This window comes from Gossypium arboreum, chromosome 1 (genome assembly GCF_025698485.1).
Source record: "Gossypium arboreum isolate Shixiya-1 chromosome 1, ASM2569848v2, whole genome shotgun sequence".
NCBI lineage: Eukaryota > Viridiplantae > Streptophyta > Magnoliopsida > Malvales > Malvaceae > Gossypium > Gossypium arboreum.
In genome coordinates, this window is record NC_069070.1 from 94,756,636 (window position 1) to 94,769,917 (window position 13,282).

The 13,282-nt window shown below is 38.6% G+C and overlaps 1 protein-coding gene across 1 annotated transcript; it reads left to right on the forward strand.

The window, feature by feature from the left end:
• Positions 1 to 7,215: 7,215 nt before the first annotated feature.
• LOC108481871 (uncharacterized) lies at positions 7,216 to 7,833 on the forward strand. Its single transcript, XM_017784939.1, has 2 exons — positions 7,216 to 7,329; positions 7,549 to 7,833. Exons 1-2 carry the CDS (start codon positions 7,216 to 7,218, stop codon positions 7,831 to 7,833), a joined length of 399 nt encoding a protein of 132 aa, XP_017640428.1.
• The last annotated feature ends 5,449 nt before the right edge of the window (positions 7,834 to 13,282 follow it).

Sequence of the window (13,282 nt, forward strand, 5' to 3'; positions counted from 1 at the left end):
TCAGGATATTTTAAGGATTTTAGAGAGGGTCCCTGGGCCCAATACTGGATCTGGGGGCCGAGGGGCAGTTATGGGACTACTCCGGTCCAACGGGGCTGAATTATTTAGCGGTGTCACTAGAGTCGCTCCTAACGTGGCTAAGCACTAGATGGAGGCCACCGAACGAATTACGAATGATTTGGATTTTACCACAGAATAGAAATTAAAGGGGGTGGTATCCTTGCTTCGCGACGAAGCATATCAGTGGTGGTTGACAGTTAAGGAGGGCACTCAGCCCGAACGGTTGAATTGGGAGTATTTTAAGACAACATTTCAGAGTAAGTATGTAGGTGCCAACTACATCGATGTTAGGAGGTGTGAGTTCTTGAACCTCAAGCAAGGGGACCGATCAGTGGCCAAGTATGAGGCCGAGTTTTTGAGGTTAGGCTGTTATGCACGAGGTATAGTGGCAACTGAGTATAAGAGGTGCGTCAGGTTTGAAGATAGCCTAAGAGATAATCTGAGGGTATTGATAGCTCCGTAAAGGGAGAAAAAGTTCTCGATTTTGGTAGAGAATGCAAAGATCGCCGAAGAGGTAAAGTGTACTAAGTGCCAAAACAGAGACACAGATAGGGGTAAGAACAAGAGGGATTCAGAGCCCTCGAGTTCTGTGTTGAGGCCTAAGAAAAGCCCATATCTGATGGGTCAGTTAGAGTTGGGCACCCTGTTGCACCTTTTAGGATCTTGCCTTGTGGGCATTGTGGTATACGCCATCCGGGCGAATGTTGGAGGACGATTGGGACATGTTTGAAATGTGGGTCTACTAAACACCGCGTTCGAGAGTATCCACTGAAGGTCAATCAAATGCAAGCTCTAGGTTCTGGTACTACGCAGCCACCGAGGGTAGTTCAACAGCCACTTAGGGGCCGTGGTCAGGCTAGGGGTGGTAACGGCATGGGTCATGGATAGAAAGCACTGTACGGAGGTGCTAGAAAGACTGAGGTGAGGCAGTCTGCTCTGGTTTATGCTACTCGTCGACGAGAGGACAGATATGTTCCAGATGTCATTAGGGTACGTTTTTAATTTATGATGTACCTTATTTGGCATTGATAGACATAGGCTCTACACATTCCTATGTAGCTTGCACTGTGTCTGAAACTTTATGGATTCAGGTTGAGAATACTTCTAGTGAGGTGACTATTGTGAGTCCTTTAGGGCAATCTATCTGAGTTAGAAAATTATATAGAAACGTTCCATTACGGTCCAAAGGACAATATTTTTGGCTGATCTAATGGAGCTTCCGTTTTGGGAGTTTGATTTAATTTTAAGGATAGACTTTTTGGTCAAGCACTGAGTAAGTTTGGACTGTGCGACTAAGAGGGTCATTTTGAGAACTAAGGAGGACGACGAGGTAGTTGTGATTGGGAAACGTCGGGATTTTTTAACTAATGTTATTTCTACATTGGTGGGGGAAAAGTTGGTCTGGAAAGGATGTGAGGCATATCTGGCCTATGTAAGTGTCTCTTAATCTGGGGGTTCTTCTGTAGAGGACATTAGAACTGTAAGAGATTTTTTGGATGTCTTTCCTAAGGAGTTGTTAGGCTTGCCTCCGAGCTGAGAAGTGGAATTTGGGATTGAACTTATTCCGAGTACAGCTCCAGTGTCTATTGCCCCCTACCGAATAGCACCGAAGGAGTTTACGGAGCTTAAGGCTCAGATTCAGGAATTGTTGGATTGTGGATTCATTTGGCCCAGTGTGTCTCCGTGGGGAGCACCTGTGTTGTTTGTGAAAAAAAAAGATGAGACAATGAGGATGTGTATCGATTACCGACAGCTGAACAAGCTAACAATTAAGAATAAGTACCCACTTCCGAGGATTGATGATCTATTAGACCAGGGGCTTCTGTGTTTTCCAAGATCTACATTCGAGTTATCATCAATTGAGGGTTAAGGAGGCTGATGTGTATAAGACGGCATTTGGACTCGTTATGGTCACTACGAGTTTCTAGTAATGCCCTTTGGTTTAACTAATGCACCAGCGGTATTTATAAACTTGATGAACCAAGTGTTCCAGCCCTACCTAGATCGATTTTTGGTGGTGTTTATCGATGATATCTTGGTGTATTCTAAGACTAAAGACGAGCACGATGAGCATCTTAGAGTGGTACTATAGATTCTTCGTGAGAAACAGCTGTATGCAAAGTTCAACAAGTGTGAATTTTGGCTTTGAAAAGTAACATTTTTGGGACATGTAGTTTCTGTTGAGGGGATACGAGTCGATCCTCATAAAATTGAGGTGGTGTTGGACTGGAAATGGCCGAAGAATGTGTTTGAGATTCACAGTTTTCTAGAACTGGCGAGTTATTATCGGTGATTTGTAGAGAGGGCTTCTCATTGATTGCAGCACCCTTGACTATGCTGCTACGTAAAGGTGTGTCATTTAATTGGAGTGATACGTAGCAAGAGAGCTTTGAGAAGCTTAAGACTGTACTAACTAAGGCCCCTATTCTGATATAACCGGAGTCTGGGAAGGAGTTCACCGTTTATAGTGATGCATCACATGTCGGTTTGGGATGTGTGTTGATGCAGGAGGGTAAAGAGGTAGCATATGCATTTCATCAGCTCAAGACTCATGAAGCGAATTATCCAACGCATGACTTGGAGTTGGCCGCCATGGTATTCACACTGAAGATCTGAAGGCATTATTTGTATGGTGAGAAATGTATCATCTACACTGATCACAAGAGCCTCAAGTACATCATTACTTAGAAGGAGTTGAATCTTACGTAGCATAGATGTATTGATCTACTCAAGGACTATGAATGCACCATTGAGTACCACCCCGGCAAGGCCAATGTGGTGGCTGATGCACTGAGCCGTAGATTTATGATCGATTTAAGGGCGATGTTTGCTTACCTCAACTTATTTGATGATGGTAGCTTATTAGCAGAGCTTCAGGTTAAGCCAACTTGGATCTAGCAGATTAAGGGTAAACAGTTGGAAGATAAGTCTTTGGGTCTTCAATTTCGACAGGTTGAAAGTGGTAGCACTACGGATTTTGGGTTGAACTCTAAAGGTGGGGTGTGTTTCTGAGGCCGGATATATGTGCCAAACGATTCTAATTTGAAACAGTCTATTCTGAGAGAGAGACGCACAATTGCCCTTACGCTATGCATCTTAGTAGGAATAAGATGTACCGATATCTTCGAGAATTATTTTGGTGGTCAGGTTTGAATTGAGAGGTTACTGAATTTGTGGCTACATGTCTAACATGCCAGGAGGTTAAGGCTAAGCATCAATTGCCTTCGGGTTTGCTACAGCTGATTAAGATTCCCCTTCGGAAGTTGGAGCGTGTGACAATGGACTTCATGTGACAGCCCTAATTTGACCTTAGTCGAAAAGTGGTTTCGGGACCACAAAATCGAGTCGTAAAAATAATTAACCATTAAATTTTGTGTTTATTGTATGTGAAACAGGCATGTGTGAAAGTTTCATGCTTCAATTTTGTCATTTGTATGCGAAATTATTAAATAGGACTTATGTGAGAAAATTTAGAAATGTGGTAGGCAAATGTTGAAGTGACTTATTAATGCATGTTATAAAAATGATGGGTTTGCATGTCAAATTTCCATTTATGATAAGTAGTGGCCGGCCATGATGGGATCATATACATATAATATGTATTAATTATTAGTTAGTAGCTTTATATTTTATAACATAACTAAATAAAAAGGAAAAGTAATTAAAATAAGGAAAGGAATGGTGAAGAAAACAAAGTATCACCTTGTTCTTCTTAGCCGTACAAGAAGAAGAAAAAGAGGGGGGGCATTCGGCCTTTTGAATGAAGAGAAGGTTAGTAAATTATGTTAATTTTTTTTGAAATCTTAGTTTGTTTTAGGTTAATCATCATGCTTTTTACCTAGCCCATACTAAAATTTTGAATTTAGAGGGTTGAATGGAACTTTTGGTTATGGTATATAAGAGAAGAACTTGATTTTTTTTTTTTACCCTTAAGTTTTGATGGAAAAAGAAACAAAAAGATTGTTGATGAAAGAAATTAATCTTGTTAAAACTTTAAACTAATAATACCCATATGTGTGATAGCCGAACATAGACTTTGTTTAAAGTCTTGATCAAAGGCCGCTTAAGTGTTTTGAAATGGATAAGCTAGGTGTTTGATTTTTTTTGGTTCAAATAGTACATGATATTTTGCTAGTGAGGTTTTGAATAATTTAATAAATGTTAGATATATGAAAAATTCTTATGTTCGGTTTTGGACGATATATATATATATGTACAACTAACCTATTTAGCTATTGATATCTAAAGTGTTAAATAATAAAACTCTTGATGACTTGGGTTAAATAGCATTCGGCCAAAGACTATATGGGCTTGCTAATTCAGTTTAAGTGAAGAAATTATGATAGAGAGATATGACTAAATTGTGACTTATTATCGAACTTTCTTTGTGGTTGTAAGGTTATTTTATAATGTGTCATAACATTTAATTAGTTAGTCGAATTAATGAGAAAAGAATTTGGAGTATTTTATGGTGTCTTAAGCATATTATCCAATTGGTAAAGTTGAGTAATGATTCATGTACGAATGCTTGCTTAGTCGTATATTATGTTTTGTTAAACTTAGTAATAAATATATATATATATATATATCTTATAAGGCTATAATAGTAGATTTAGTGGACTTTGACAATTTAAATGATGCATTTGACTTGTGTAAACTTAGGATGATATGTGTTTCTATATGAAGTTAGATGGTGTTGATGAAATTGATAATGCATGATGTTTAAATAGTATTGAACAAGGTCATTGTACTTAAATTGTATGACATACATGTATTGAATGGAATTGCCCAAGTGAAAAATAATTAAATAAATTTATTTGTTTAAATTTAAGCTCAAGAGCTAAGGGATCAAAATCGATAAAGGAAAGGAGAAAGCGGTGAGTAGTCTATCCGTAACTGCCCCAAATTATACTCGAGGTAAGTTTTTAAGTAATGGAACTTAGCTTATGATTTGATAAAGCAATTACATATATATACATATATGTGGGAATGATAATTGGGGTTTAAATCCGAGCTTGGTCTCGAAGGGCTTTTGAGCCAGTGTCATAATCCGAGCTTGGTCTCGAAGGGCTTTTGAGCCAGTGTCATAACCGAACCTAGTTTCGAAGGGCCTTTGGGCCAATGTCATAATCCGAGCTTGGTCTTGAAGGGCTTTTTGAGTCAGCGCTAAGAATCGGGCTTGGTTCCGAAGGGCGTCTGTGACGGCATAATATTGAGTTGAAAACTCGTAAATATTCGTGACGAGAAATCATATAATACATGTTGAAACAATTTTAAACAAATGTGCTACTTACAAGAAGATAACTAGGTAAGTAATTTACTCTCGCTATGAATATGATTATGTTAAATTATGACTTTGAAATTGGTGGGGATGCTTAGACCATTTGCTTAAAATCATTCAACGCTTATGATCCGATTATGATGTATGAGTTCAATTAGAGAGTTCAACTTCACAAATGTGAGATGTAGGTGTATATGCATGAGATTGACACGGAAATGTGAGATGAACGTATTCGACTATAGAATGAATTTAGTTGGATATATATATTGCTTTCACCTTTGTGATATGAATGATAAAAGTAGTACCTTAGTTATTTTCTATTCGCCAAAGGATGAAACAAATAAACTTTGATATTATTATGCCACTCTTTTAAATGATTTCATTACTTAAACTTACTAAGCATCAAGTGCTTAATCTTTTGCTTTAATTCTCTGCTTTATAGATTTTGTTCGTCACCATCGGACTCGGAGTGTCAAAGTCAAGTCGTCCACACTATCTAAGCCCTTTTGGTATATTTTTGTTGAACTTTGATAATGGCATGTATAGGGATGACTTTTGCTGTTAATTAAATACCTTTTGGTAATGTATGCGTGTATAGCCATGCGAAAATGGCTCGTATAATTTGAGTATGGCATTAAAATCATTTTGTGTATATATGCATGGTCTTATGATATGGTTATTGAGTGATATGGAAATGTTAGGTAAATGATCAGCCATTGGAATGGCTAATTATGATCATATTTGGTCCTATGTATGTCAAATTACTATCTAATCCATGGAAACCATGAAATAGGTAAAATTTACCACAAAACATTTTTCAGACAGCAGTAGTGAAGTGAGTCTAAAAAATCACTAAAAATAGCAGAAATAGAATTAAATAATGAATAAAATATGGAATCGAAGCTTGATGAGTCTATTTTCATATGGAAGAAGCAAAACAGGTATATGGGCTATATTTTGTGAGATGTTTAAATTTTTGTGAAACAGAGCCAGAACGATTTCTGGATCCCCTGTTATAACTTTGGAAATTCACCATAAATTTTACAAAGATAATTATAAGTCATGATTTATATGTACAGATTTTTTATTGAGTCTAGTTTTATTAGAGACAAACGGCATAGTCATTGAAGCTCTGTACAGGGAGATATCTAATTCGTAATACACAGAGGTCAGAGTAGTCGAACCCCGAAATAGGGGACTTTAACTAATAAACTGTACTAATTGGCCCGACCAAAAATTCTAGAAAAAAATTTTTAGATGGATATATGAGTCTAGTTTCAGGAAAAATTTACGGAATCGGTTTTTGAGTTTTGGAAATTTAGATATGATTTTTAAAGTTACTGTGATGCAGTTAGCCAGCTTGTCTGGAAATTTTAAAATGAATTGTGTAAGTAAATGAATTAAGTCCGTTAACACCTCGTGTTCGACTCCGGCAATGGTCTCGGGTACGGGGTGTTACACTTCATTAGTGGGTTACCCTTGACACCCACTAAGAAGGATTTTGTTTGGGTCATCGTGGATCGATTGACCAAGTCAGCGTACTTCATACCGGTTCATAGTGACTATTCGCTACAGAGTCTGGCAAAGCTTTATATTTCTGAGATAGTAAGACTGCATGGGGTACCAGTTTCGATCGTCTCTGATAGGGATCCTCGTTTCACGTCTCAGTTTTGGGGGAAGTTGCATAAGGCTTTGGGTTCGAGATTGGACTTCAGTACTGCGTTCCATCCTCAGATAGATAGTTAATCGGAGAGGGTGATTCAGATACTGGAGGATATGTTGAGAGTTGTGTGATTGATTTTCGAGGCAGTTGGGAGGACTATTTGCCTCTAGTTGAGTTCGCCAATAATAACAGCTTCCAGTCTAGCATTCAGATGGCACCTTATGAAGCTCTGTATAGTCATAAGTTTCGCACTTTCTTGTGTTGGACTGAGTTGGGTAAACGACGAGTTCTGGGTCCCGAGTTAGTCTCCAAGACTGAGGAGAAGGTTTGACTGATTAGGGATCGCCTGAAGGTAGCTTCTAACAGGTAGAAGTCTTATGTTGATCTAAAGAGACATGAAATTGAGTATTCTTTGGGGGACTTCGTGTTTCTGAATGTCTCGCCATGGAAGAAGGTTCTGAGGTTCGGTCACAAGGGCAAGTTGAGCCCTAGGTTTATTAGGTCATACCAAATTCTAAAGCGAGTAGGACCGGATACTTATCAGTTGGAGCTACCTTCAGAGTTAGACCGTATTCACGATATGTTCCACGTCTCGATGTTGAGGTGCTACCACTCGAACCCTACGCACATTGGTTCTGTTGAAGATATTGATGTTAGGCCAGACTTGACCTTTGAGGAGGAGTCGATTCAGATTCTGGATTGTGACAAAAAGGTTCTAAGAAGGAAATCTATTCAACTTGTTAAGGTTCTATGGCATAACCATAGCATTGATGAGGCTATGTGGGAGCCTGAGGATGCGATACGTCAGCAATTTCCTCATCTATTCTGATTAGGTAAATTTCAAGGACAAAATTTTCTTTTAGGGGGTCGAGTTGTAGCTCCCCAAATTTTATTTTATTTTTTCAATTAATTGACACAATTAGGTATCTTTTTCAGTGGTTATGTGTTCTAGGTGTATGTGAAAGGTCCCAAGTTCAAGCCATAGCTTTGGAAAATTTTGATTATTTTTGGAATTAAGCCCTATCTCTGTTCAACGGGCTTATAGTTAATCATTTGTAAAAACATATCAGAATGGGTCTGCTGGTCTAGTGGTTAAGATGTGTGTTAGTGTGTTGGAGGTTTGGAGTTCAAATCCCTACGCGAGCAAGATGTTATTTTTGCTTGTTTAACTAGAAGAGTTTCAAGTGAGCTAGGATTCTGAGTTGAGGGGTTGTAGGAGAGAGATTTGTGGGATGAGGGAGTTATCAGAATTTTTAATTTTTATTTTTATTTCTTTTTAAATCTTTTCTCTCTCTCCCAAAAGTCTCCTAACATGAATTTTTCCCTTCTCCTCTATCGAATCTCTGACTCACCTTCTCTTTTCTTTGTTGTGATTCTTGTTTCATTCATCTCCTTCTTGCGATTTTGTTGTTCGGTAAGTATCGACTCTGCCCTGTTTCTTTTTGGTTTCGTGTACAGTCTTTTAAATAAGACTGTTGTGGTTCTTTTTGGGTAGGCGAAGGGCATAGATTGATCGATGCTGCTGTAGGGAATTAAGAGTTGCAATTTCGATTGTTGACAGCAAGGTTTCATTAGATTACCAATGATAGATTTTGATAGGCTTTTGATTGAATGACGAAATAAACACAGTGTTACATTGGCTGATTTTTAGGTTCTGGAGGCTTAGGAGAGCTTACGCGTCAAAAACGATACAGGTGTGTACCCGAAAACACAGAAAACGAGGTTTTAGCGAAAGCCAAAAATCATTTTGTCGATGCCACATGGCAATGTGTTAGGCCATGTGCCATAACACGAGTGTGCGATCGATGAGGCCAAGCCATGCACACCTGACACGGCCGTGTGATGGCCAAGTAAGCCGTGTACGACACACGGGCTGGACTGAATTTGGCCATGTAGGCCATACGGGTAGTCCACACGAGCGTGTGGGATTCTGGGCCAGGCCGTGTGATCTACATAGCCAAGGCCAATTTGGGCCGTGTGGGCCACACGAGCGTGTGGGCCCACATGGGCAAGCTACATGGACGTGTGAGCCCATTTTAACTGAAAAGTTTCTAAGGTTGCATAGGTCCCCCAAGTCGACTGTGAACCTACTGTAGGGTCAGTAAGCAACCCTTAGACCCTTATATATGTGAGTTTTCTGTATGATATTTGTACTGAGCCTGATAATACTGAGCATGTATTTTAAGCTGAATGTATGTACTAATAATCACATATTAGCATGTCATTTATTGTATGTTGCATTGCATCGGGGTGGGTTGGTGATACTTGGAGGAAGTGTCTGAAAGGCTCTCAAGCTTGTTACCTGGAAGCTAGGCTGCAAATTACTAAATATGTGCCGCATTTCGGTACAGCATGATGTGTAGGGATGGGTAGGTGTTTTTAAACCCACATGGTGTGTAGGGATGGACGGAGATGGTGTGTAGAGCTGGTGGGTAGGATTCTAATTTCTTTTGTTGAAATTGTATCTGATTGGGCTAAGGCCCAAACTGAACCCGAAATGGGCTCAAACCCATACTGAACTTGATTGTATTCTGGTGTGTATCTGTATGTATGTTTCTATGGGGATTACACACTGAGTTTATGAAAACTCACCCTTTTTCTGTTAATCTGTAAGGTAATCCCCGGTCTTAGATGGATCGATGCAGCGGAGGACTCGACGGTGACCATTAGTGTTTATTACCGCTTTGATTCAGTTTTCGGAATACACATTATTTTGGGTGTTTGTTGTGTAATTTTGGGACTTTGGATTGTTTGCTTTTAAATTTTGGATTTTTAAACTACTTTACGATTTTAATATGGCTAAATGGTAAAAACTCGGTTTTGCTTAAAACAAAGGTTTCTTTCAACACAAACGGTTCTTCTAAAAAATAAATGTTACCAAAGCTTCCGCTAAAAAGATACGATTTTAGATATAATAAAGAACATGCATTTATTCTGACTTAAGGTAATACTAATTAACTGGAACGGTCTTGATGATCATTTTATGGTTCACTAAACTAGACTACGATCACGACAAAGGCAAGTGCACCTATCAAATGGTAGTATAGCTATAGTGATTCCAGAATATCGTATCCACAAGGACTAAAAGTACTAGTTAACTATCTTTCTATTATTTAGCCTAAAATAAAAGGGATTTATTTTAATCTAAAATTAACTAAACTAAATAACTAATGAACGCAACAGAGAGTGAAGGAAATAATTGAATAAACCAATGATAAAGATAATACCAAGGAAGATCTAGACTTCACTTATTATTCTGACTTTGAATTAAATGATTTATTCACTTGTCTTGATCCATAGAAACCCCTAAATTATGTTAATATCTCTTTCGAGACTAAGAACAACTGACTTTAGGTTGATTAATTGAAATCTCTTTCTAATTAAAACCCCTATCGTCGCATTAACTCGATCTATGGATTCCCCTATTAGATTTAACTCTAATCTGGCAGATTTATGTCATCCTATCTCTAGGATTACATGAAACTCTGCTTAATTATGTTAGATCTACTCTTAAACAGGGACTTTTGCTCCACTGAATAAGCACATCAAACTTGGATTAATATCCTGAAAATATTAAGGCAAGAATTAAGAACACATAATTAAGAACAAGAACAAGTATTTATCGTGTAATTCAGATAATTAAATAATAAGATCCGTCATAGGTTTCATTCTCCCTAGATATTTAGGGGGTTTAGTTCATAATGTAATAGGAAAACATTTCAAAAATAGGAAAACAACAAAACATAAAAAAACTCAAAAACTTCGAGAGAAATTGAACGGAAATCTTCAGTCATTAAGAAAATCCTACTTCTGAGCTGAATCCATTGGCGTTCTTCGAGTAATTTCTATTTTCTACACTTCATGGCCTCCTTAGGTCTACTTCTAGTGTGTTTATATAGACTTTAGAATGCTCAGAAACCTTAAAAATTGGCTTTTTCTGTGTGCTTGGGAAACAGGGACCGATATTGACACGGGTTGCCACATGGGCATGTGGCTAGCCCATGTGAATCACACAGGCATGTGCTCAACCCTTGTGGAAATGGTCCTGGCCATGTGGACTGTAACACCCCAAACCCGGCCTAGATGTTATGACCGGATCTGATGCACCACATTGATGCGTTCAAAACACTTTGTTTGGAAAAGCTGAGTTGGTGTTGTAAAAGACACTTTTAAAAGTAAGTTAAAGTGAATGGAAGTCATGCACTGGTAGGAAACCAGGAAGAAGAGGAGGTGAGTCCGCTTGATCGCTAAGTACCAAGCTCCTTCGGATCCAATCCTAGACATGCACACCGTCATTGCCACACTCTAACATCTCGTATAATTTTGAGAAAACCGTTTGATTATGACCATCTTAAGAAAATGATTAAGGTTGCAAAACGTTTGCTTAAAATATTTATTTTCTTGGGAAAACATTTACTTTATGGAAACTTTATGCGTCATCGTGATCTTTTTCAAAACAAGTAGATTTTATAAAACGAACCCTAGTGCTAACCAGTTTAATAATCCCCACAATAAAAGTAATTAAAAATAGCGGCCTTATTACAACTTTAAGCATGATAAAATAAAATAATCCAAATTAAAGGCTAAACTTCTTTAAAATCGGCAATTAATCTTCATGGCCACTCTGAATCCCGCCTGACTCCAAGTCCACCAATTCTAGGGCTCACCGCAAGGATGGAAGAGGAATGGGGTGAGTTTGGGAAAACTCGGTGTATACTGAAACCCATCCAAAGCCCAATTCAACTCGAGCCCATTGGGCTGAGCCCTATTCAGATAACAAACACACGAGGTCAAGCCCTTTTCGAATCACAATAACAAGGCCTTAGCCCTTTTTACATAACAATGTGGCCCATAGGCCCTAGTTCAAGAATATGAGTAACAATAGTAATAATGAATGCAAGCCCATCCGGGAGACTACTCAACCCACCAACCGCTACAACGCCTGCACCAACCCTACACACCATGTGGGAATATCTCAACCCACCCAAATTTCACACCACAGTTGCAAAGAACGCCACTCAAATTCGATCGATTGAGGCAAAGCCTCCAAGACGTGGATGAACCACTTTCAAGACTTCCTCCATTAATACCCCAATCCCATGCAACAGATATTAATAAATGCATATCATGCAAAATACGGTAGTAATCAATCAAGCAGTTCACCAATTAAAACCCTAGGGTATTTCGATAATTTTACTCTTTAGGGGTAATTTGGTAATTTTGCTCTTTAGGGTAATTTCGTGATCTACGCTACTACACAAGCTAATTCAGAATTTTAACAGATTTATGCAATTTGATTCCACCATCTACCTAACGAGCTAATTTGCCCATCTCTTACCCGAATTGGTCCAGTAAGCCCATTGGGCCCAGTTTGGCCCATCGAGCCCTTTTTCCAAAATACGCTAAAACATCACGCTGAACGTGCTTACCACCTTGCGGTGCCAGATCTAACAATTATTCTATGACTTGAGAGCATTCAGATACCACATGACCATGAAATGCGAAATTTGACATTTCGACTTTTGCTAAATTGAACTAAAGAAGGGTGTTCTTTACACACGATTTGCGACGATCGCCCGAGATCCCTTCGATGTCCTACAATTTATTAGCACAGTTCTTATTTACAAACTATAATCACTAAACCCCAAAACTTACTTATCCATGATCGAACCATATCCCTAAAACCTTTGAAACCTTACCTTTTGCCAAAATCGATAGTTAGCTTCGAATCCGATTGCTCCAATGAACCACGCCTTAGATTCAACACTTAAGAAGACTCTAGTCACCGAAAGAAAACATCAGTTAAAATCCCTTAAGGCCATATGCCCAAATCGATGACCTCCCTAGATTTTAGGGATTTCACTTTTTCAAGTTGTAAAATAAGACTAGATCTGAAGTGATGAGCACTTACCACTTGTTCCTCTTTGATTTCTACGCAGATCGATGCGATTTATCCTCTAAACGATGGTAGAACTCGAATCTAGAAGATCTGAAGTTTCGCTATAAGTCCCTAAATCTATGGTATTTCGCTTTTTAGGTGATGAAGAAGATGATGGTTTGAGGCTATAACCTTGGAGTAACATTGCCGATGATATTAAGGGTTTAGAGAAGATGAATGTTGATCACAAGGAACAAAAATACTAAAGGATTTGGCTTTGGAGAAATCGGCACAAGTAGTGAGTTTTCGTGATTTCGACCTTTTAATGGCGATTGGTGATGAAGGTTTAATGGAAGATGGGATCGACAAAGAAGGTGAATAAGATGGTCAAGGTTTCGCT

Bases quoted from the DNA above. Each gene is read 5' to 3' on its own strand.
- LOC108481871 (XM_017784939.1), top strand. From the start codon at position 7,216: ATGGCACCTTATGAAGCTCTGTATAGTCATAAGTTTCGCACTTTCTTG. The intron at 7,330-7,548 runs GTTTGACTGATT...GATACTTATCAG, and splicing joins TCTCCAAGACTGAGGAGAAG to TTGGAGCTACCTTCAGAGTT.